Here is a 22,598-nt window from a genome sequence, read left to right on the forward strand (position 1 = left end):
ATTAGCTTTACATAACATACAAGCATGTAAAGCTGTTTGCTGTCATTAGCATAGACAGCAAACAGCAAATATCATTATATCACTAGCACTTCAAGACACACCTGCAGTGAAGGATGCAGACAAACCCTGCTCTTTCCTGACCTCTGATATGCATTTTCTCAGAGAGGTCATTGCAGACTCAGCTAACATCATCGGAGGCTCAGCTACAACTACATATACAAAACTTATGTACACTACACTCTAACCAAAGGAGATAGTTCCACAGGCTATACAGAGATAAACAGGAAGAGGTTCAAAGGCTACGACTACTTATAAAAAGCTTATGTACGCTACACTCTAACCGAAGGAGATAGTTCCACAGGCTATACAGGGATAAACAGGAAGAGGATCAAAGGCTACGACTACATATACAAAGCTTATGTACACTACACTCTAACTAAAGGAGATAGTTCCACAGGCTATACAGGGATACACAAGAAGAGGTTTAAAAGCCACGACCACATACAAAACTTATGTACACTGCACTCTAACCAAAGGAGACAGTTCCACAGGCTATACAAAGATAAACAGGAAGAGGTTCAAAGGCTACGACTACATATATAAAGCTTATGTACACTACACTCTAACCAAAGGAGATAGTTCCATAGGCTATACAGGGATAAACAAGAAGAGGATCAAAGGCTACGACTACATATACAAAGCTTATGTACACTACACCCTAACCAAAGGAGATAGTTCCACAGGCTATACAGGGATAAACAGGAAGAGGTTCAAAGGCTACGACTACATATACAAAGCTTATGTACGCTACACTCTAACCAAAGGAGATAGTTCCACAGGCTATACAGAGATAAACAGGAAGAGGTTCAAAGAAAAAGTATCCAAGAACTGTAAAGCATTTATCTCATAAAAAAGGGGAGCAAAAAGGAAGAACTAGTAATGCCTAAGAGTGTACGCATAACTTACCCTTGGATCGTAGAGGGAAAACAGTGTTTGGTCTATTGCGCAACAATGACACTCTGAGATCTACAGGAATGTCTCTGTTCAATGGCACATGGTATGTCTATAAAAAAAATGTGAAAGAAATCTACTAGGAGTAAAACATCAGCTACTCAAGCTGCAACAATTGGCTGAGAATGTATGCAATACAAGTGTGGGGGTATGCCTTTAGTAGGTAGCACCTTATATAGGGGCAAGAACATGACCTCATTATAGTAGCGCCTTACAGGGGCATGAGAGCGCGACTCCGTGGTAACAAACTGTAGGGATACAAGAAAATAATCTTGTTGTTTATAAAGTTTGAATATTCAGTTTATTGACAGAAACTTTATTAGCTGCGTTCATCTTGACAGTCGAGAACAAAAGTGAGAGCTTTACATGAAAAAGCTACGGGTACCAATAAGCAACAAGCTTTCGGAAAGCCCAATGAAACCATGAAACTGCTATTATAGCAACAAAACTCACTACGGTATCGCCCGATACAGGTGCAAAATCATGAGCAGATAAATAACACATGACAATCAGTTAAGAATTGTGCTAACTCTAGAGAGGCAGCCATGTATCAAGAGAAGGTGTGTGGCATAATCACTGAGTAAGTATGAATTGGGCTTCATGCATTGAGTCTAAACGCTGGTTCACACTATATCCAGTATGTCGGTGTTAATCCCACAATATTTCTGGGATCGTCTTTTGATACCAATGTTCACATTATCACAAACTCATCCGCGTTTACATCAGCAAAATGTGTGTGGCATAGCATTACAATGCCGTTGCGAAAATGATGAAATACTAGTCCCGCAGCAACTGTCATGAAAGAAATTACGGATCGAACAATCAGCCGCGGCCAATCACCGTTGACCAAGTGGTACACATTGCACAGGATGCAAAGGAAAGTTGGACAGCTGCAATCTTCTCCAAAGTATTTGCATTGCCTGATGAGGCCTTTGGTTTATGATGCAAATAATCGGTGAGAGGACAACACTGACATAGTGTGAACCAGCCTTAAAGGTTGACTTGCAACAAAATTCACATTACAGTTATTTGGTATCAAAAGATTCACAATGTCTTACTCTGTTGTGTTGTAGGTGCCAAATATGTGAAAATGTGATTACAAACTCTTAAAAGCTCAAAAACAAACAGTTAATCACAGCCATCACAAAACCGCCGTAGATTAGAATCTCTTTCCAAAACGGCTCACATGGGACGAAGATGAACGAGATGGCTTCTGTTTACACTTTCATGGCAACCTCATTCGTCGAAATATTTTATCAAATATACTTCATGCATTCAATCGAACCATGTCTATTGCCCTTATGCGTCTATTTCATCATCATTGTAATGCTGTCACTTTCAGCACTGATATCTTATAACCTACCATGGAAATTCGTTCAATTTTTTAACCTTAACCCGAAGGAGTACATATCGTTATCTAATAAACATGCCGAGCCTGTTGGTCACTTGTGATAATCAAAAAATTCTGCAGAAATTATTCGCGCTATTCGGCAGGAAGTATGGGTCACATGAGCAGATTACGACTAGACGATTAGACCAAGGCGAAACCAAACTGTAAACTAGTAAGCATCTATATTTGATAAGGGCTCTTCAGTAAAACCCTATGTGTTTGTCATAAACTAGTGCTACGAGGGGTTATATACTGAGCCTTCTATTGGCCTTGCAATTCGCGTGAGAACATCACGTGTCAAAACAATAACCAAATGGATTACCTACGTCAGAGAAATAAACCCATTCCGATCTACGGCGGTTTCGTGATGGCTGCGATTAACTGTTCGTTATTGAGCTTTTAAGGGCTTGTAATCACATTTCTACATATTTTGCACCTACAACACAGCAGAGTAAAACATGGTGACTCTTTTGATACCAAATAACTGTAATGTGAATTCTGTTGCATGTCAACCTTTAAAGAGCGACTAAACTTGTTCTACATTCTAAACCATCCACAAACCCAGGTATTATTGGTCAAGAGTTGTCCTGTCTCAGGGGAGTACTTGATCTCTTCATGGAAGAACAAACCAAGAGCCATTACTATGGCCCCTTCTACTTGGCCAATGTCTATCTCAGGAGAATAGCTAAAAACAAAAAAATGTCTTGGATCTATTGCTCCTACCCGCTATTACTCGGGTGGTATTACTCCCACCCGCTACGGGGTTAAATTACTAACCAGTGACAGATGAGTACCTTAGAAGCTCCGCCTTGTATAATAATAAAACAATCAGCTTAATCAGAGCCTATTTGCTACTGAAAGGTGACTTCCATTCTCGATAAACTAAAGGCTTATGAATCCAGTAAGAATTAAAACTGAGACATCAACCAAACTTGTATACCATAACAATTGGGTCATGCCAGCTGCCTTCAAACATGTTAAACAGGAAAGATAGTAATTTCTCATTTGCTTAGGGTAACTGACTAGCAACGGCTGACACATAGTAGGTAACTGATTAGCGACAGCTGACACATAGTAGGTAACTGACTAGCGACAGCTGACACATAGGTACCTCAAGCCGCAGTCATACAGAACATCCATTCGGTGAAGCAAGAAGTTTCCTGTCAACACATCCAACTCTACCTCTGCACAGGCAGCACCGAATATGTCATATGTGTGGTTGGGATCTTTGGAGTGTGATGAAGCTATCTTCTCAGTGACACTAGAAATTTCAACAACACTCTGTAACTTATTTGAAACGAAGAAAAATGTGGTGAAAAAGAGAGAATGAATATGTGAAAGCGAAACTAAATGTGGGAAAGTGAAAGTGATAAGGACAAATGAAAATTGTATATATGGGAGTAAAGTTTACTAAGGGAGAGCAAAAAGAGGTTTATGTGAAAAATAGTGATAAGTGGTGATGTAGTAGTGTGAAGCAGTAAATGTGGCTTGAAAAGCGCTCCAAAAAGATAGAGTGAAAGTTAAGTAGAATGCGCACTAAAATCACAAGTTACACTACTAAAGAACAAGTTACACTACTAAAATCACGAGTTACACTACTAAAGAACAAGTTACACTACTAAAATCACGAGTTACACTACTAAAGAACAAACGCAGCAATAAAAATGTTGATAAGCTTCAAAACGACTCAAAGAATGTTTACCCTTACAATGTGAAGCTAAATACATTCTGCTGATTTATTTATTAATTATAACAACCTCGACATTTGGTGCCAGAAGAACTTTGAGCTGTACTTAATAACGTAACCAATTGCATGTTTACGTTGAACTTACTGAAATTTGGAATGGAGATCTACTTCATCTTCCTGACATTTGGCAACTACATCCATCCAAGTCATCCCCTCCTTTTTATAAGGAGCCATCCTTGTTACGAGTGCATCACAGGCATTCTTTACAGCCTGTTTCAAATACATTCACCTTAAGCTGACTGGTAATTGACTGCATAGACATGGGAAGCAATCTAGATGGTCATTTTAGGATCTTGCCACAAAATATCTTTAGCGTTCAAAATGGTTATGCGGTACTGAATTTTTATGAAGCTGTGTTCTTCAACTATATCTATTCAAAATAATATATTCAATATCAGCTTCTAATTTTCTGGCACATTTGATGTAAGAACAATTTTTGAAGGAGATAAATAATGATTTGATGAAGATAATGACAGATGACTGTATAAGTCCTACATCAGGATTCTACTAAATGACATGCTAAATGTCAAATGAAACTTGCTACCTATAAATAAATATAGCCTTAGTTTTTTTGTAGTAAATTTTGCTTTCAATAACGAAATTGTTGAACAATGCTTCATAAAGAAATTTCTTTTGGAAAATCTAATTCTTTGGGTTGAACACCTCCTAGCATAATCTTTATTTAAAGGTGTTTTCATAGATTTTTTATTTGAAGATCTGTAACATTGCACTCAAAAAACCATTACCTATATATGATAGTCATTAGCCCATACTTAAGATGAAATATGTTAAATACTTGTTATATCTCTAAAGATGCATAAAAAATAAGGGCCAATACCATAGTGGTCAACCCAAAAAAGAATCACTCGTATACAGGAGCAGTGTATATCTAGAAGTTATGCAATGAAAAATAATTCCAAAACATGCATCTAAAACACATGTAAGTTGAAGATGTTCTTAAATGGGTAAATGATATCATCAATTATAATACATGTATATATTAACTAGAGAATTCGGTGTTTCACGCTAACAGACAACACAAACAGCAACTCACCAGACAGTTCATAACACTGGAGACAGAGATGAACTAAACAGCAACTCACCAGACAGTTCATACCACTGGAGACAGAGAAAAACCAAACAGCAACTCACCAGACAGTTCATATCACTGGAGACAGAGAAGAACCAAACAACAACTCACCAGACAGGTCATACCACTGGAGACAGAGAAAAACCAAACAGAAACTCACCAGACAGTTCATATCACCGGAGACAGAGAAGAACCAAACAACAACTCACCAGACAGTTCATACCACTGGAGACAGAGAAAAACCAAACAGCAACTCATCAGCCAGTTCATATCATTGGAGACGGAAAAGAACCAAACAGCAACTCACCAGACAGTTCATATCACTGGAGACAGAGATGAACTAAACAGCAACTCACCAGACAGTTCATACCACTGGAGACAGAGAAAAACCAAACAGCAACTCACCAGACAGTTCATATCACTGGAGACAGAGAAGAACCAAACAACAACTCACCAGACAGGTCATACCACTGGAGACAGAGAAAAACCAAACAGCAACTCACCAGACAGTTCATATCACTGGAGACAGAGAAGAACCAAACGGCAACTCACCAGACAGTTCATATCACTGGAGACAGAGAAGAACCAAACAGCAACTCACCAGACAGTTCATATCACTGGAGACAGAGAAGAACCAAACGGCAACTCACCAGACAGTTCATATCACTGGAGACAGAGAAGAACCAAACAGCAACTCACCAGACAGTTCATATCGTTGGAGACAGAGAAGAACCAAAGAACAACTCACCAGACAGTTCATATCACTGGAGACAGAGAAGAACCAAAGAACAACTCATCAGCCAGTTCATACCATTGGAGACGGAGAAGAACCAAACAGAAACTCACCAGACAGTTCAAATCACTAAAGACACAGAAAAACCAAACAGCAACTCACCAGACAGTTTGTAACACTGGAGACAGAGAAGAACCAAACAGCAACTCACCAGACAGTTTATAACACTGGAGACAGAGAAGAACCAAACAGAAACTCACCAGACAGTTCATATCACTGGAGACAGAAAAGAACCAAACAGCAACTCACCAGACAGTTCGCATCACTGGTAACTGAGCCTCCGCTTGCAGCGCAGTTCACATTGTACGATGTAGAGGTTGGGTGTACTTTAATCTTGTCTAGCGGAACTCCTAAAGTATGGGCAGCGACCTGAATAGCCTATAAAATCAGCAGTATAATAGTTGACATAGTTAGCCTGTGAAATACCCAGTATGGCGAAGGACCTAGTTGGATTTGGAAATACATCAGGTAGTGTAGGGTCCATATAGCCTGAAATACGCGTGGTAAAAGAGATATGGGTTTCTACAGTGGTAACTTTGAACCGGCAAGTTTATAGTGATAGATAACATAGAAACTGTAAGTAAAAGAAATGTTAGAAGTAGAATAGCTAAGAGACAGGTTACTGTTTAGCTTATACCCCCTTCATTATAACTACTGAATAAAAGTTACTTAAAATCTCTTTTAATAGATCCCACTCCGCCATGGTGTCTGTCTGTTCGTCTGCGTACACACTACGCGTTTCTGCATGTTTGCCTGATTTCATTCAAACTTCATACGCATATGTTCTCGTCCTTCCGCGAGGTCACCCAAAATATTTGGTTTCTAAACTTCAACTGGTTTCTGTGAACCAGCTTCTTAAACACACAACTGTTGGCTACCTGATTGGAAATGCAAGAAATCTCAGGCATTCTATAATAATCAGTAGATTTATTTAACTCTATTAATTCTATGCATCTATGTTACGTTGATCACAACAGTAAATGTTTGCTAGATTTCAGAAGTATTAAAGAAAAGAATTTTCGTTTAAAATTTAAGTCATTTATGCTGGAGCAAATATGAAAAATGCTTAGTATAGACTGCAGCTGGTAGATACGATGGTTATTTTTTAAGATCCTGAAGTTTAAAAAAGAAAGGCAATATTTACTATAATAAAAGTCATATATGTCCAACCGAAGCCACTGTTAGAGGATGAAAAAAAGATGGCTTCATCCAAGGTTCAAACTTCTGATATTTGGCTTAGTAGTCCATCAGAATAACAAAATAATTTCCGTTTACAGAATAATTGTATGCGCAGTTATTATGCCTGACGGTATCTCACAGCACACTAGACTTCCAGGGTACTAGTGTTTTTAAATTAATAGTTTTATCAGCATTGGCTCCGAATTAAGTGAACTCCACATTGACTATTCACAAATATAGCCAAGAAAAAGTCCAACAAAAGGTTTGTGGCCTGTATTAACCAAACTGCATCACACAGCAAAGAATAGCAGAATCAAAATATAGCCAGTAAACTAGGTCATATTCGTACCTTTGTGTTAATGCCTTGACCCATCTCCACTCCGCCGTGTATGATCACTACTGTACCATCACCATACATGACAGACACATGTACAAGGTAGTAGGTGCCTGGCCAGAAGGCGAAACAGTATTTTAGCGGAGTCAGACTCAACGCCTTCTTTCGCCACTTATTCGCCTGCAGCGAAAAAAGCCAACATTCAAACTTTTAAAATAGTTTCAATTCATAAAAATTTTTTCAGGTTCTACATAGCATAAAGCAAAAAAATTTTATTGCTCAAAGTTCATGAATTATAATAAAGAATAACATAAAAAATTTTTTCAGGTTCTACATAGCATAAAGCAAAAAAATTTTATTGCTCAAAGTTCATGAATTATAATAAAGAATAACATAAAAAATTTTTCAGGTTCTACATAGCATAAAGCAAAAAAATTTTATTGCTCAAAGTTCATGAATTATAATAAAGAATATCATAAAAAATTTTTCAGGTTCTACATAGCATAAAGCAAAAAAATTTTATTGCTCAAAGTTCATGAATTATAATAAAGAATATCATAATACATCGATGAGAATTCAGTTTGAGAACTACTCAATCCTATTAGATGCAGAGCATATAATTTGACTCACTAACACTCCAAATATACCCAAATTCAGAATGTCTATATATAGTAGCGCAATACTAATGAATGTGCAGCGCTGCACCAGTAATAAAAAAAGTATTTGGATAAACTTTTTTTAATCACCATATACAACATTTACCATTTTAACTTTTAAATGAAAGTATTTGTTTATTTTTGTGTGTGGCCAATGCATATATTTTTAATCGACATATACATCTACCATTCTAATTTTTAAATGAAGGCATCTTTTATTTCTGAGTGTGTGTCTGGCCAATGCATAAATATTTGAAAGCTCAAAGCATAGCTAGAACAGATAGTTGAAATACAATTCCTTCTTCTTATGCTACACATTTATTCAAGATTTAAAACAGCTTGTAAACTATTGGCAGGTGATGTAGTTGCCATTGGCTAAGTTTCTTTACCCAATGAATTTGAGTAACTTAAGTTAATAGTTCAATCTTTACTATACTAAAAACCCCGTCCGCATTTCCTTATGTCCGAAGCCGGCTAAGAATGTTAGGAAAAGATTTTTCGTAACGTTTTCACCTCACAGGAATCCAACCCCTACATTTGAATGCATAGATGTGAAGCCAAGCCTACTGCTGCTCCTAAACCACGCAGCCACATCTTGGAATAATTATATATACAAATCTCGTTGTTTGATATTTTTTGTGCACCCTATGTCTAGTATTGGGATTAAAATCTAGCAATAGACAATCTTTATTTCAGAGGAATTGATATCGAAACCTCCTACTCCCAAGGCGACAAACTAACCCATTAAGCAACAGGGAATACAACGATTTCATTGGGCAGGTAGTCTTTTCTGGGTTAAAATACGTATAGCGACTCTGTGTTACACAATGTATAGTTTTCTCTCTTGGCTCTTATCGGTAAGTTTAGCAATACGTACATTAGCTTTCTCAAATTAGCCAATGGTAACTACATTACCTGCCACTGTTTCTAAGCTGTTTATTAATACCCGTGCAACGCCATTCATTTGGCCAGTTGTGCAGATAATCTTTACAAATAATGATCTCTCACAGCGCATGGAGCTGCTAGCATACTATCTTAATGACCAATAGTTTTTCGCAGTTGACGTATTTTAAACCAATCGTTTAACCATTTGCTATTAAGTGGAGACAATTACAAATGATAAAAAGACAGATATTTCATTTTACATATATGGATATTTACATAATCAATTGCTGTATTTAGTTAAAATATATTAGTATAGTATAGTGTTGAGATTGCTATTTTACATTACACATGTGCAGGCTGTGGAATGACTGTTAGGGCTAATAACCCTTCAATACAACTGCAGACATGCTAACCACCTGCAGACATGCCAACTACCTGCAGACATGCCAACTATTTGCAGGCATCCTAACTACATACAGACACACTAACTACATGCAGATACGCCAACTATTTGCAGACATGCCAGCTACCCGTAGACATGCTAATTACCTGCAGACATACCAACTGCGTGCAGACATGCCAACTACCTGCAGACACGTTAACTACCTGCAGACATGCCAACTACATGCAAACATGCCAACTACCTGCAGACTTGTTAACTACCTGCAGACATGACAACTACATGCAGACATGGCAACTTCCTGCAGACATACCAAATGCCTCAAATTAACATAGCTACAAATTAATTGATGTATGAGCAGACATGCCAACTAGCAATTATTTGAAGATAAGAGCAGACATGCCAACTAGCAATTATTTGAAGATAAGAGCAGACAAGTGAACTACCGAGTTGAATGTTGCAATATCAGCAGCTCTCTTTGTGAACTCAGATGAATCCTTCATGCTTGACCAGAGCTCATTGGAATAGCATGGTGAAACGGTGGCATTGAGGGGTGAGGTTTGGCCATCTTGGTAAAGGTTGGCCTCCTTGACCTCTTCCGGTGTGACGCCGAGCTGAAGAGCCACTTCATCTACTATTTGCTCAGCAAAATGAAGCATGGAGAGCATTCCTGAAAGGGAGGGCATGACAGTTGGAGGTAGATATCCGTATTAGAAAAGCTTGTAAGTGACAGACAAACATATAAGCACTATGAATGTAGCTGAACCATTTGACACTTATGGGAGCCAACATATAGACTTCATAAACATTTAGGAGAAAGCAATATTCTCATGTTCCTACTACTCAACCTATACTCTCTGGAATCCATGTGAACGCACAACTATTAAACCCGAGTGTAAAAACAACATTTTTACAAGATAGATCGTCAAAATTTCATACAGTGTGCATTCTGCAACAGAGATTATAATTGAAGACATACGAAGACAGGTGTATAGGGCAACACGTGAAAGCAGATGTGTAGAAAAGCGACCAGAACAATTCTCCCTAAGCACTAGGGACCATAGGAAGGCTGTTGCTTATGGTAGATGGCACGTACCTGGTGCCCTGACAGAAGAGTGGTTGGGTTGATTGGTCTTACACTCCCTTGCGGTGACATACCAGTTGGGCACATAGTAAGCTGGAAGATATACAGTAAGATGAGTGACATACCAGTTGGGCACATAGTAAGCTGGAAGATATACAGCAAGATGAGTGACATACCAGTTGGGCACATAGTAAGCTGGAAGATATACAGTAAGATGAGTGACATACCAGTTGGGCACATAGTAAGCTGGAAGATATACAGTAAGATGAGTGACATACCAGTTGGGCACATAGTAAGCTGGAAGATATACAGTAAGATGAGTGACATACCATGTGTAAAGCTGTAAAGCAAAACTGTACATAAGTAATCAACCCGAAATTACGCTGATCCTCAGTGAAAAATAAATTATCACTATTAAATTAAGAGGCTCATTGGTTATAAAAGTGACGAGAACCTCTTAGTGATGGTGAGCTCCTCAAATTCTGAGCCACTGCCTATGTCTAACCTATAATTGCTGACTATAACTAAACCTGCCTCTTTTATGTGCCCGAAATACTTTCCAACAATTTATAGTTGAGTTTTACAGTTTGATATCACGATAACCAAACTGATGTGATCACAGTAGCCCATCAAGTGAGATCACAGTAGCCAATCGAGTGAGATCCCAGTAGCCAATCAAATGAAGACACTATAACCAATCAAATGAGATCACAGTAGTCCATCAAATAAGACTGCAGCAGTCAATCAGATGAGGCAACAGCAGCCAATCAGATAAGACTACAGTAGCAAATCAGATGAGATCACATTAGCCCATAAGATGAGGTCACAGTAGCCAATCACATCAGATAACTTAAACCTATCAGATGAAGTTACAGTAGCCCACCAGATGGGGTCACAGTAGACAATCACATGAGATCACTTAAGCCTATCAGATGAAGTTACAGGAGCCCATCACATGAAGTCACAGTAGCCAATCACATGAGACCATCAGATCTATCAGATGAAGTTACAGTAGCCAATGAAAAGAGAATAGTAAAAATAATTTAGATTTTGCGCAAGGTAATCACCAAAAACTCTTTAGCATTCAATCAGCTTTTAAATGCATCTGCAACAAAAACTAATTTGAGGCACTCAGGCTATAAAGGTGTATGTAAAATTGTTACAAACCGTTATCTATCCAGAGAAAACAGGTTGAACCTGTAGCTCCGTTGTTATAAAAGCCAGTGTTCTCATACACATTTCCTACTATGGCCTGCATTTTCATGTCCTTCTTGTTCACACCTACCTATATATAAAGATTGATATATGTTGATAGTTGATGTAAGCGAGTCATTGTGATTAGCTAATCAATCAGTATGGAGCTGGATAAAACCACAGATACAACAGAATGCATTATGCAAGGTATTTTAAAGCCAAGCAGCAAGTACTTGAAATCAGGCAAAGACAAATCAGTGACATAATCAGCACAAATAAAAAATGTCTAACTGGAATTGTTTTCCTTGGTTTTACACTAAACCTGTAACATCATTAGCTATTATTTGAATAAGCCAAATATGAGTTACTTTTTTAAAAGGAAAAAAATTCCCTTTCATAAAAAAGGCCAGAAGGGTCAGCAGACTAGCCAGAAGAGTCAGCAGACTAACCAGAAGGGTCAGCAAGTTAGTAAAACAACTGAAGTGGCAGTCTAAAACAGCGGCAGTTGTCTGCCTAAAAAGCCTAAGAAGCTTTTACAACAGTAAAAGTATGGACAAACTAATAAAATCTTTATGATCATCTTGATCCCATATCTAGTGGCTCAGCCTACTTCTCCCCCTCCCCAGCCTCCAGCCAAAAACTTACTCCACTAAAAATATATTATATTATGTAAATATTAGGTAAATCTTATGACACTCCATTACACAGCCAGTCACTCATTTACCTCTTCCATTGTCGAATGCTGTATTGTAATCTCTATTCTCGTGTCTATGAGATTCGTTTTAAGTTTTTTAATTTGTTTAGTAAGTTGTCAAAAGCAGCGCAAAATACTTGACATCGATGAGCATTATTCGCACGACTCCGCAACCAAGATGAAATGAAAGAAAACAAAGATTAACAAATATCTTACCAAATTTTGAAACAGTATAAAATGTTACACTTTTTTAAATGTTTGAACAGTATTAATAGATTGGTCAGCTGCCATAAACAATAACCTGGAATTCATTTTACACGCCTTCCAATGACTAAATGCGACTGTAGTTGTTTTTTAGCCGTCGCCAAACATGCATATACATTTAAGCCGGAAGCCAGAGAACCAGTGCTTCAAATTACCTGACATTTAAAGATTCTACATAAAAGACTCTGCTTATCAGTCTGGTGTTACCAGTCTGTTAACATGTTAACAGTCTGGTAACATGTTAACACCAGCATGGTTTTAACATGTTGTTCGAACTGAACATGATCCAACAAGAGCTTTATACAAAGTAGTAAAGCTGGTAATTGATAAGTTATTTAAAAATCAATTATATGTGATTTCAATATGTAACTGGCTCAATTTTAAATCTACTACCACAAACAGCATATAGTGCTTTTAATGTGAGCTCTTATTCAGATTGTAGCCAAGCTTAGCTAACAAACAAAAAAATGAGAAGACAGATGGTTTGCTATAATTATGTTAATATTCTAATTGGCGGAATGAGAGGTGCACAGGAAACACGCCGACAAGGCATTCATGAAATCAGACAGATCATCAAGGAGTGCCCAACAGACAGCCAACGTTAGGCAACTCTCCTACATGAATCTGATGTACAGCTAAGTTTTTGCTGTGGTGAACACCAAGGGCGAGCGCCATCTGTGCTTATGTTTAACTCTGTGACTGTCAGACGTAAGCATTGACCACAGAGCCTTACAATAAGTAGATAAGATGAACTCCTACAAGGGAAGTGAGGATCTGAAATGTGGATCTCATGAAGTTGGCACACTTCCACTCTTCAACTAAAAGTTGAGTTAAGCTTTTTGAAAAATCTCACCTGATACTCAAATTTCATTGGATAGCGCCGACCGAGTATCTCCATGTTGTCCTCGAGTGTTAGATGCATCCTGACGGGCCGCTGCGTGTAGTGAGCAGCTAGAGCTGAAGCATTGCCGCAGAAGAATGATCGAATTAATTTTCCACCAAAACCGCCTCCAAGGCGTCTCACTCGAACCTCCACCCTGTTAATATATAGAAGAGGATGATGACACTGAAGTCAGTGAGACCCTAACCCTGAGAAGAGCGGGTCTCAAAATCTCACTATTTTTTAAACATAGATGTAAACATTACAACATAAAAAAGTCGAAAAAAAACGTTTTCATAAAAGCAGACTTGGAGAAGCAAATGTACTCGTGTGAACAATCAATAATAGACTTGAGAATAATAACAGTTGAGGATGGCTAAGTGAGCGGAGAGGCTAAGTGAGCGGAGAGGCTAAGTGAGCGAAGAGGCTAAATGAGTGGAGAGGCTAAGTGAGCGGAGAGGCTAAGTGAGCGGGGAGGCTAAGTGAGCGGAGAGGCTAAGTGAGCGAAGAGGCTAAGTGAGCGGAGAGGCTAAGTGAGCGGAGAGGCTAAGTGAGCGGAGAGGCTAAGTGAGCGGAGAGGCTAAGTGAGTGGAGAGGCTAAGTGAGTGGAGAGGCTAAGTGAGTGGAGAGGCTAAGTGAGTGGAGAGGCTAAGTGAGCGGAGGCTAAGTGAGCGGAGAGGCTAAGTGAGCGGAGAGGCTAAGTGAGCGGAGAGGCTAAGTGAGCGGAGAGGCTAAGTGAGTGGAGAGGCTAAGTGAGTGGAGAGGCTAAGTGAGCGGAGAGGCTAAGTGAGCGGAGGCTAAGTGAGCGGAGAGGCTAAGTGAGCGGAGAGGCTAAGTGAGCGGAGGCTAAGTGAGCGGAGAGGCTAAGTGAGCGGAGAGGCTAAGTGAGCGGAGGCTAAGTGAGCGGAGAGGCTAAGTGAGCGGAGAGGCTAAGTGAGCGGAGAGGCTAAGTGAGCGGAGAGGCTAAGTGAGTGGAGAGGCTAAGTGAGTGGAGAGGCTAAGTGAGCGGAGAGGCTAAGTGAGCGGAGGCTAAGTGAGCGGAGAGGCTAAATGAGTGGAGAGGCTAAGTGAGTGGAGAGGCTAAGTGAGCGGAGGCTACGTGAGCAGAGAGGCAGGATAGCAACATGTTTCTTAAATCCTATACAAAAGATTCTCAAACCAAACTACTTGTTTGGAAAAAAAAGTGATACAGTGTGCTGCTGTGACAGCAATATTGATACAGTGTGCTGCTGTGACAGCAATATTGATGCAGTGTGCTTGTGATAGCAATATTGATGCAGTGTGCTTGTGCCAGCAATGATGATGCAGTGTGCTTGTGGCAGCAATGATGATGCAGTGTGCTGTGGCAGCAATGATGATGCAGTGTGCTGTGGCAGCAATGATGATGCAGTGTGCTTGTGGCAGCAATGATGATGCAGTGTGCTTGTGACAGCAATGATGATGCAGTGTGCTTGTGACAGCAATGATGATGCAGTGTGCTTGTGGCAGCAATGATGATGCAGTGTACTTGTGGCAGCAATGATGATGCAGTGTGCTGTGGCAGCAATGATGATGCAGTGTGCTGTGGCAGCAATGATGATGCAGTGTGCTTGTGGCAGCAATGATGATGCAGTGTACTTGTGGCAGCAATGATGATGCAGTGTGCTGTGGCAGCAATGATGATGCAGTGTGCTGTGGCAGCAATGATGATGCAGTGTGCTTGTGGCAGCAATGATGATGCAGTGTGCTTGTGGCAGCAATGATGATGCAGTGTGCTTGTGGCAGCAATGATGATGCAGTGTGCTTGTGACAGCAATGATGATGCAGTGTGCTTGTGGCAGCAATGATGACGCAGTGTGCTTGTGGCAGCAATGATGATGCAGTGTGCTTGTGACAGCAATGATGATGCAGTGTGCTTGTGGCAGCAATGATGATGCAGTGTGCTTATGGCAGCAATGATAGTGCAATGCGTTTGTGGCAGCAATGATGATGCAGTGCGCTGTGGCAGCAATGATCATACAATGTGCTTGTGGTAGTAAACCAGATGTTGACTCACTCATTCTTGTTGATGCCGAGCAGTGCTGCCACGGAGCCCTGCATGTCTCCCATAATTTGGGTAGCGGCGTGGAGGATGTAAAACCCCTCTTGCGGATCTGTGAGGCAGACCTGAGGCTCTGTATACATGGGGTATTGCTCACCAGTCTCCACCGCTCCTGTTACTACCACATCACAGCTCTTCAGCACATCTACACCAGATAGTTAAACACTAAATAAGAATAACATTGAATAATAACATAATAGCAACACTGAATTGCTCAAGTCTCAGTAGCCAATCAGATGAAGTCACAGTAGCCATTCAAATTAGACCGTGATAACCAACCAGATGAAGTCACAGTAGCCAATTCAATGAAATCACCATAATCAATCAGATGAGATCACAGTAGCCAATTAAATAAGGTCACATTAGCCAATCAGATGAGGTGACAGTAACTAGCCATATGAGATCACATGATCATACCCTAAGTTTTACCCTAGTAGTGTGCTTGCATTACCTTTGGCGTTGCCCTTGTTAAGAACATTGTCAGATGGATCTGGGTGAAACGAACCAGCTTTGATAGCCTGGTCAATAGAGAGTATTGGAGTCTTCTGGCCTGAGTACTGAACTTTGACCTTGTCTCTGGCAGCCATTGCCTCAGCTTCCGTTTCTATCAAATATTTATTGATCACTAATCAATACTGCTCAGCCAATCGCATTCCAACAAATGGCAGAATAATCATTACTCATAAGCCAATCGTAGTCGGATGAAGTAATACATTCACCAACAGCGACCAACCATGCGAGGCCATCTACTGGTAACAACCAATCATATGGACTATTTGATCGCATCACTAAATCATAGGAGCGATGCACAAGCTGTAACCTACCAAACATTCATTGCAAATAGTTAATTTGTCTGACATGCGGATTGTACAGACAGTCCCGACAAGCTAAATGGCAACAAGTATGGAAGTGAGGTCATAATTCCAGCAAATCACAGGAGTTGTTTACTGACAGCGACCAATCACAAGCACTGCTCATTAACAGTAGCCAATAACAGAGCATTACACTCACCTGCAACTACTATAGCTACAGGCTGACCATAATAGAAAGCTTCGTTCTCACAAAGGAAGATCTCTTCAGCAAGAATGCGGTTGACCCCAGGGATATCCTTGCTAGTGAGCACACTGTAAAATATTATATATATATACACAAATATATACAGTGGCAACCGCTGATGAGACCTAAACCTTGATTTATATTAGGACTGGTTATAGAGCCAACATCTGTTCAAGTGAAGATGTTGCATCTTAATTAAAACTGTTTTAAATGGGTGTTTAAAATTCAGCATTGCATTATTTACAAAAAATTATTTTAAAAGTTAAATTTACAACTAAGCTTACGTGACAACACCAGGCATCTTCAGAGCATCTGATACATCAATACTGTCAATAGTAGCAGAGGCTACAGTGGTTTTGGCAAAAGCAGCGTGGAGTTGTCCTGCCATGTGTGGAATGTCTCCAGCATACTGAGCTTCACCAGAGGTCTGTTTGCGAGCATCCAGTTTAGGAACTGGTTGAGTCATTGGATACTGAGATGGATCAGTTGGAAAATCCTGATGACCTGTAGATGTATCTGGTCTGACCAGAAGTTCTCCGCCCGACATTACTTCTGGTGAGCACTGAGAACCACCAATGCTCAAGACAGCCTAAAGAACATTCCAGAATAAATGATGGAAAAGAAAATAGTTATTACACAAAAAATACTTGGTGTAAACGTACAATCATCAATACCTTATAGAATAGGCTTTTCAGTGCTGACTTTCTAAACTCCACAGAAGGAAGCAGGGGATCCTCCTGACAGACCACCTTGTCTAACGCAGTCATGCAATCTATAACATATATGAAGATATGAGACCACCCATAAAGCAAGATTGCTAATAAAAGCATAACAATACTGACAGTTTAACTGAATATTCTCACCTTGAAGTGTGCCATTATCCAACAAGTTCTTGTTGAGTAGTAAATTTTCCACATCGACAGCGTGTACCTAAACAATGTATAACACAACACCTAAAGCATATGTAAGGTACAAACCACTACCTGCTTTCCTCTTTTTCAAGAAAGAAAACAATTCCAAAAGTCTACAAGTTGTGATACAAAACAAGGCGTGTCTGGCAGACGATCATATCGTGCTTCAGCTACATCCTAATCCTGCGAACTGTTACTACCTGATGGTATCGAAGACAACCAAAGGTTAGATAACCTGCACTCTTCATTTATACCATGTTATAAATGCGTTAAAACAGCAAATAATACTCACAAATTTGTCGCTCACGCCAGCGTAGACAAGACTTGGTTTCTCTGATACGACCTTCGAATCGTCACAGTTGACGAAGAAAGCGAGGCTGAGCAACGTGTGGGCATTCTACATAGATAAGGTCATGGAAGAACATGGTAACCATAGTGATTCTACACAGACAAGGTCATGGAAGAACATGGTAACCATGATAGTGATGAGATAACACCATTATTTTTGCACAGTTAGTGAAGTTCAAATAACCAAAATAAAGGAAGTTTCAGACAAGAAACTAAACATGAAAAGACATTTAATGTCAGGGTAAGACGGCGAATATAAGTGCTGTTTTGGGAGAAGTCTGATACAGAATGTAATAAAAATTCTTTGAAGATGGTTACAAAGGCCAGCATTGTTTGAAGAAATATTATTAGTCAGTCAATCTACAAGGAAGAGAGAAGACAATACCAACCCTGTAACGAGGCATAACTTTATAGCATGTGAGACTCCAGTTTGGCCGGGCTGTTATAACCATGCTCTGTATAAAGTTGCCCTTCATGTCTAGAGTAAGGAGGTTGGATGGAGACACTGCCAGCAACTGGAAGTCATTTACGCAGTCCCCTAAAAAGTGATTGACAACCTTTATAAGCAAAGCCAAGCTATGAGGTACTCTTTGCATAAAACTGGCTGATATTTGATAGAGGTAAGGCAACTACAGAATTACAGAGCTGGGAATAAGTTGCTCCAATATTATTATTACTAGAATGCAGACCTTCAGGGTGCTTAGGAAACATAAGATAAAGCAGCTGAGACTAGATTTTTAGTTTCCATGCATTTAGTTACAGGAATCCCTCAGTTTTAGAGGTTAATGGAGACCAGCAATCCCCACAATAAGTGAAAATTAGCGAGATTTCCTAAAAACTAAAAAACTCATACCAAATTAAATTGCATTTTACTAAATCGTAGGAATTTTCTTCTTTTTTTCCTTTAGAAAATTTTGAAAGTTGAGGGCGTTTAAGACGCATGATAAAGGATGTCACAAGAACTTTGCAGTTTTGCACTTTACCAAATGTAACAAGAATAACAGCGAACCACAGCAACCGCTATCACAATGATTTATGTATTTTCCCTTTTTTTGTTTTATTTTAATTTATTTTTGAATATTCAAAATTTTATATGAATATTTTTAACCCCGCGGAGTACTGAAGTTGTGAAAGGTTAACCATGCGAAATAAGAAGGAATTACTGTAAATTTAAGTGGAAAACCCCAAGCATTTTTAGCCATTTTGGCTCTATATGCGTGAAATATATGTGAAAACAGTGTCAAGAAGGAAGTTTATCGATGCCCTTAAAATTAGTTTTGGTACCAAAACTCAGAGCCGACACTTGCGAGAAGAAAACCTAAACTCAAAGCATGTCAGCAAGCTGAAGTAGTCAAGAGAAAATCACTTACAAATCATCAATGTTGCTCCAATACACTCGAGGAGGGCAAATACATCAGACGCAAATCCATTGTGTTTTTGCTTCATCATCAGATTTCCTGCCCAACTTCCCAGCTGAAGTATAATAAGTAATATATTGTAGAGATAGAGAGAGGCAGGTTAAATAAATATAATGACAGACACAAATTAGACACATCATAGACATCGTAACAGAAACAAGTCAGAGATTAATATATTCATCAACACCGTAACAGAGACACAAGTCAAAGATTGATAAATCCAAAAACCAGGCTTGGGGCCACTAGCAGTGCAGTGCGCACTGCATTTCACTAGTGCACTGCACTAGTGCAGTGCATAGTGCAGTGCAATTTAAAAATAGAAATGTCTAGTGCAATGCTAGTGCAAATTTGACATGAGTCTCTGGGTGCACTAGTGCAAGTGCAGTGCTTAGTGTGACATGGTATGTACTAGTGCAGTGCCTAGTGCGGATTAGAAAATTCCCATAAACGCACTAGTGCAATTGCAGTGCACAGTGCAACATAAAATGCTCTAGTGCAATGCCTAGTGCGGATAGGAAACTTTTTCATAAATGCACTAGTGCAAGTGCAGTGCCTAGTGCGACATAGTATGCACTAGTCTAAACTAGATCTAAACTGACTTACGCCATTTGAAAGGCTAATGTTCCTTCGGTCTAATAAACATTTTCTCTGAACAATATTGCTTATCAATTTTGCCATCAATATGACTTACTGTTTACATGATACTGGTTTATCCAAGGGTAGATTTTCTTGTCGTACATAGTACATTTATGTAATAAGAAGTGAATTCTTCCATTCCATGCTTGCTTAGTATATTTAGTTATTGTAATTGTAATACATTGCACTATTTGATATCTGTTGTCATCTGCAATATTTAATATTGAGCATTATTGTAGGTCTATGGTTTGTTTGAAATTTTAGGTGAGGCTAGTTTATTTGACAAATACATGGCTGACATCCTTTGCACGGCTATAATTGTACTATTGCAGTGGATAGCAGTAGATATCTGTTGATTAGCAAGCAATTCTTGCAGCTGCTATAGCAAAAAAGCTCATTGGTCTAGTGCCTAGTGAAGTTTAATAGTGAAGTGCCTAGTGCATTTATGATTTTACACTGCACTAGTGCTAGTGCAATGTCTAGTGCACAAGAATTTTTGCTATTGCAGTGCCTAGTGCATTTTTGACTTCACTTTTCGATGCACTAGTGCTAGTGCAGTGCCTAGTGCACAAGAATTTCTGCTAGTGCAGTGCCTAGTGCATTTTATATTATTACTATGCCATGCACTAGTGCTAGTGCAGTGCCTAGTGCACCTTACTGTCGTCTAGCCAGCAAATAGTGCAGTGCGCTCAATACTCACTAGTGGCCCCAAGCCTGCCAAAAACATATTAACAGAGACAGGTTTAATATTAATATATCAATAGACACAACAAACTAGAGAGACAGGTCCAAGAATACTCTATTTACAGGTACAATTAAATATCAGTATATCCGTAGATGTATTATAGAGATAAATCAAAGATAAATATATCCATAAATCCGTAGATGTAACATCTAAAACAATATATACATAAACATATACATACATTACGTATCTGAACGTTGGCTACATGATCGAGATACTGAACTGCTCCTTTAAGGTATTCAAAGCCAGGGGTAGAAGACAACTCTTCAAATGTGTTCATGAGTTGATTCAGTTTCACAGCTGCTCCAACATCCAGCGAGTTGGCATTCTACACCATGCATACAGCGTGTGAGACACGAGTGTATTGTAAATGCAATAGAAACTCTCCCTACGAAATTAATTCATTCTGGGAGCAGAATTGTTTGCAAGTAGGAAAACATTTTACTCTATAAATGTCCTAAACCGTTCAAAGCCCCCACAAACTCAAAGATAATATTCGTATACATTATAAATACTGATTAAAACCCGTAACAAATACATGATAGAATTAGATTCTTGCATAATAGAGTGAAAAAGTGCAAAAGGAAAGAGCAAAAAATAAAATAATGAATAGAAACTACAAATGGTATGTTTGTTTAGCTTTGGCATTGGACGACTAAGCTAGGCATTCACTGGATTTCACTAGCAACAGAAAATGGGTGAGATGCACTGTATGTACATGTGGGAAACAATCGGGCCAATGGAATAGCTTAAACAGCCTGTAGCACGCTTTGTATTCAGAAGCATCTTTCATTAATCAGAGCAATATTTTTATGAAAAGAAGTTTTATAACTTGAAAAGTTTATATGCAGTCTATCATAGGTAGAGTTACTACTGTGACAGTACGCGAGTATAAATACATAGATTACTTACATGGTTTATAGCAGTCAACTCAGGGACTCCATTGATATCTATGTATTCATCAAATGGCCCATCTTGCTTGTAAACTCCAACTCTAGTGTGACCAGCTGCTAGGTAATAATTCATCTCTGCAAACTGCAATAGGAAACAAAACCATCGTATCAGTGTTCATCAGGTGTAGGGATTGATATCCTTATGTAATATGAGTGCGCAAGTTGAAATAGAGAGCTAGCAAAATAATAGAGATATAATAAAAGAAGGTTGCCATTATATCTGAGATTGAGAGGAAAGGAAAACAAGCTACAATTAAACATTGGAGGCAACTTAGTATCAAGAAATATGAAAAATATACAGATTTCATAGACATAAATATATAAATAAATTATAAAAAGCAATAGCTGTAAGTCAATCACTGCAAATTAGTTTTAAACAGACATAGTTTTGCTCTCATCGGGTGGTAACTTGAGAAAGCACCTGTTATCACCTGACGAGAGCAGACCTATGGTATATCTGTTTGAAATATATTTGTAGCGTTTAACTAACAGCTAATTGCTCTTTATAAGATACATTATACTATAATTCACTCTATAATTAGTGTTTTGAGCACTTTTTCTTTACTATTCTTCATGAAACTAGCATTTCTAACATTAATAAATGAACAGATTATATAGAAATGATGCAGATGTGAAGTATGGCATGGGTCTAATGGGAATGAAATATCAATAACTTAGTATGAAAAGGAAACACCACTTGAACACATATGCTAACAGAGCAAGCTAGTATCTATACACCAAGAGCTTATTCAAATAGACTTATCAGCGTTGATAGCCCTAAATAAGCACCTCAAATGACCTTAAGGCTAGGTAACCTTAAGGTTTACAGTACGCCCTGCACGGCAGTCTG

At 38.9% G+C, this 22,598-nt stretch overlaps 1 protein-coding gene across 1 annotated transcript in view; it reads right to left on the reverse strand.

Annotated features, from left to right (window-relative positions):
* The window catches only part of LOC137389658 (uncharacterized), a 29,175-nt gene that overhangs the window by 662 nt on the left and 5,915 nt on the right, over positions 1-22,598 (reverse strand). Inside the window, exons 6-27 of the mRNA XM_068075724.1 lie at positions 21,708-21,830; positions 20,977-21,123; positions 19,367-19,469; positions 18,386-18,534; positions 17,941-18,045; positions 17,601-17,667; positions 17,412-17,509; positions 17,022-17,326; positions 16,693-16,805; positions 16,133-16,285; positions 15,637-15,826; positions 13,575-13,758; positions 11,737-11,854; positions 10,582-10,662; positions 9,932-10,155; positions 7,560-7,724; positions 6,281-6,409; positions 4,234-4,358; positions 3,513-3,662; positions 2,963-3,086; positions 967-1,063; positions 102-209 (exon numbers count right to left, since the gene is read on the reverse strand). Coding sequence (XP_067931825.1) covers positions 102-209; positions 967-1,063; positions 2,963-3,086; positions 3,513-3,662; positions 4,234-4,358; positions 6,281-6,409; positions 7,560-7,724; positions 9,932-10,155; positions 10,582-10,662; positions 11,737-11,854; positions 13,575-13,758; positions 15,637-15,826; positions 16,133-16,285; positions 16,693-16,805; positions 17,022-17,326; positions 17,412-17,509; positions 17,601-17,667; positions 17,941-18,045; positions 18,386-18,534; positions 19,367-19,469; positions 20,977-21,123; positions 21,708-21,830 — 3,058 coding nt within the window. The remainder of the gene's footprint in view (positions 1-101; positions 210-966; positions 1,064-2,962; positions 3,087-3,512; positions 3,663-4,233; positions 4,359-6,280; positions 6,410-7,559; positions 7,725-9,931; positions 10,156-10,581; positions 10,663-11,736; positions 11,855-13,574; positions 13,759-15,636; positions 15,827-16,132; positions 16,286-16,692; positions 16,806-17,021; positions 17,327-17,411; positions 17,510-17,600; positions 17,668-17,940; positions 18,046-18,385; positions 18,535-19,366; positions 19,470-20,976; positions 21,124-21,707; positions 21,831-22,598) is intronic.

Source organism: Watersipora subatra, chromosome 3 (genome assembly GCF_963576615.1).
Source record: "Watersipora subatra chromosome 3, tzWatSuba1.1, whole genome shotgun sequence".
Lineage (NCBI taxonomy): Eukaryota > Metazoa > Bryozoa > Gymnolaemata > Cheilostomatida > Watersiporidae > Watersipora > Watersipora subatra.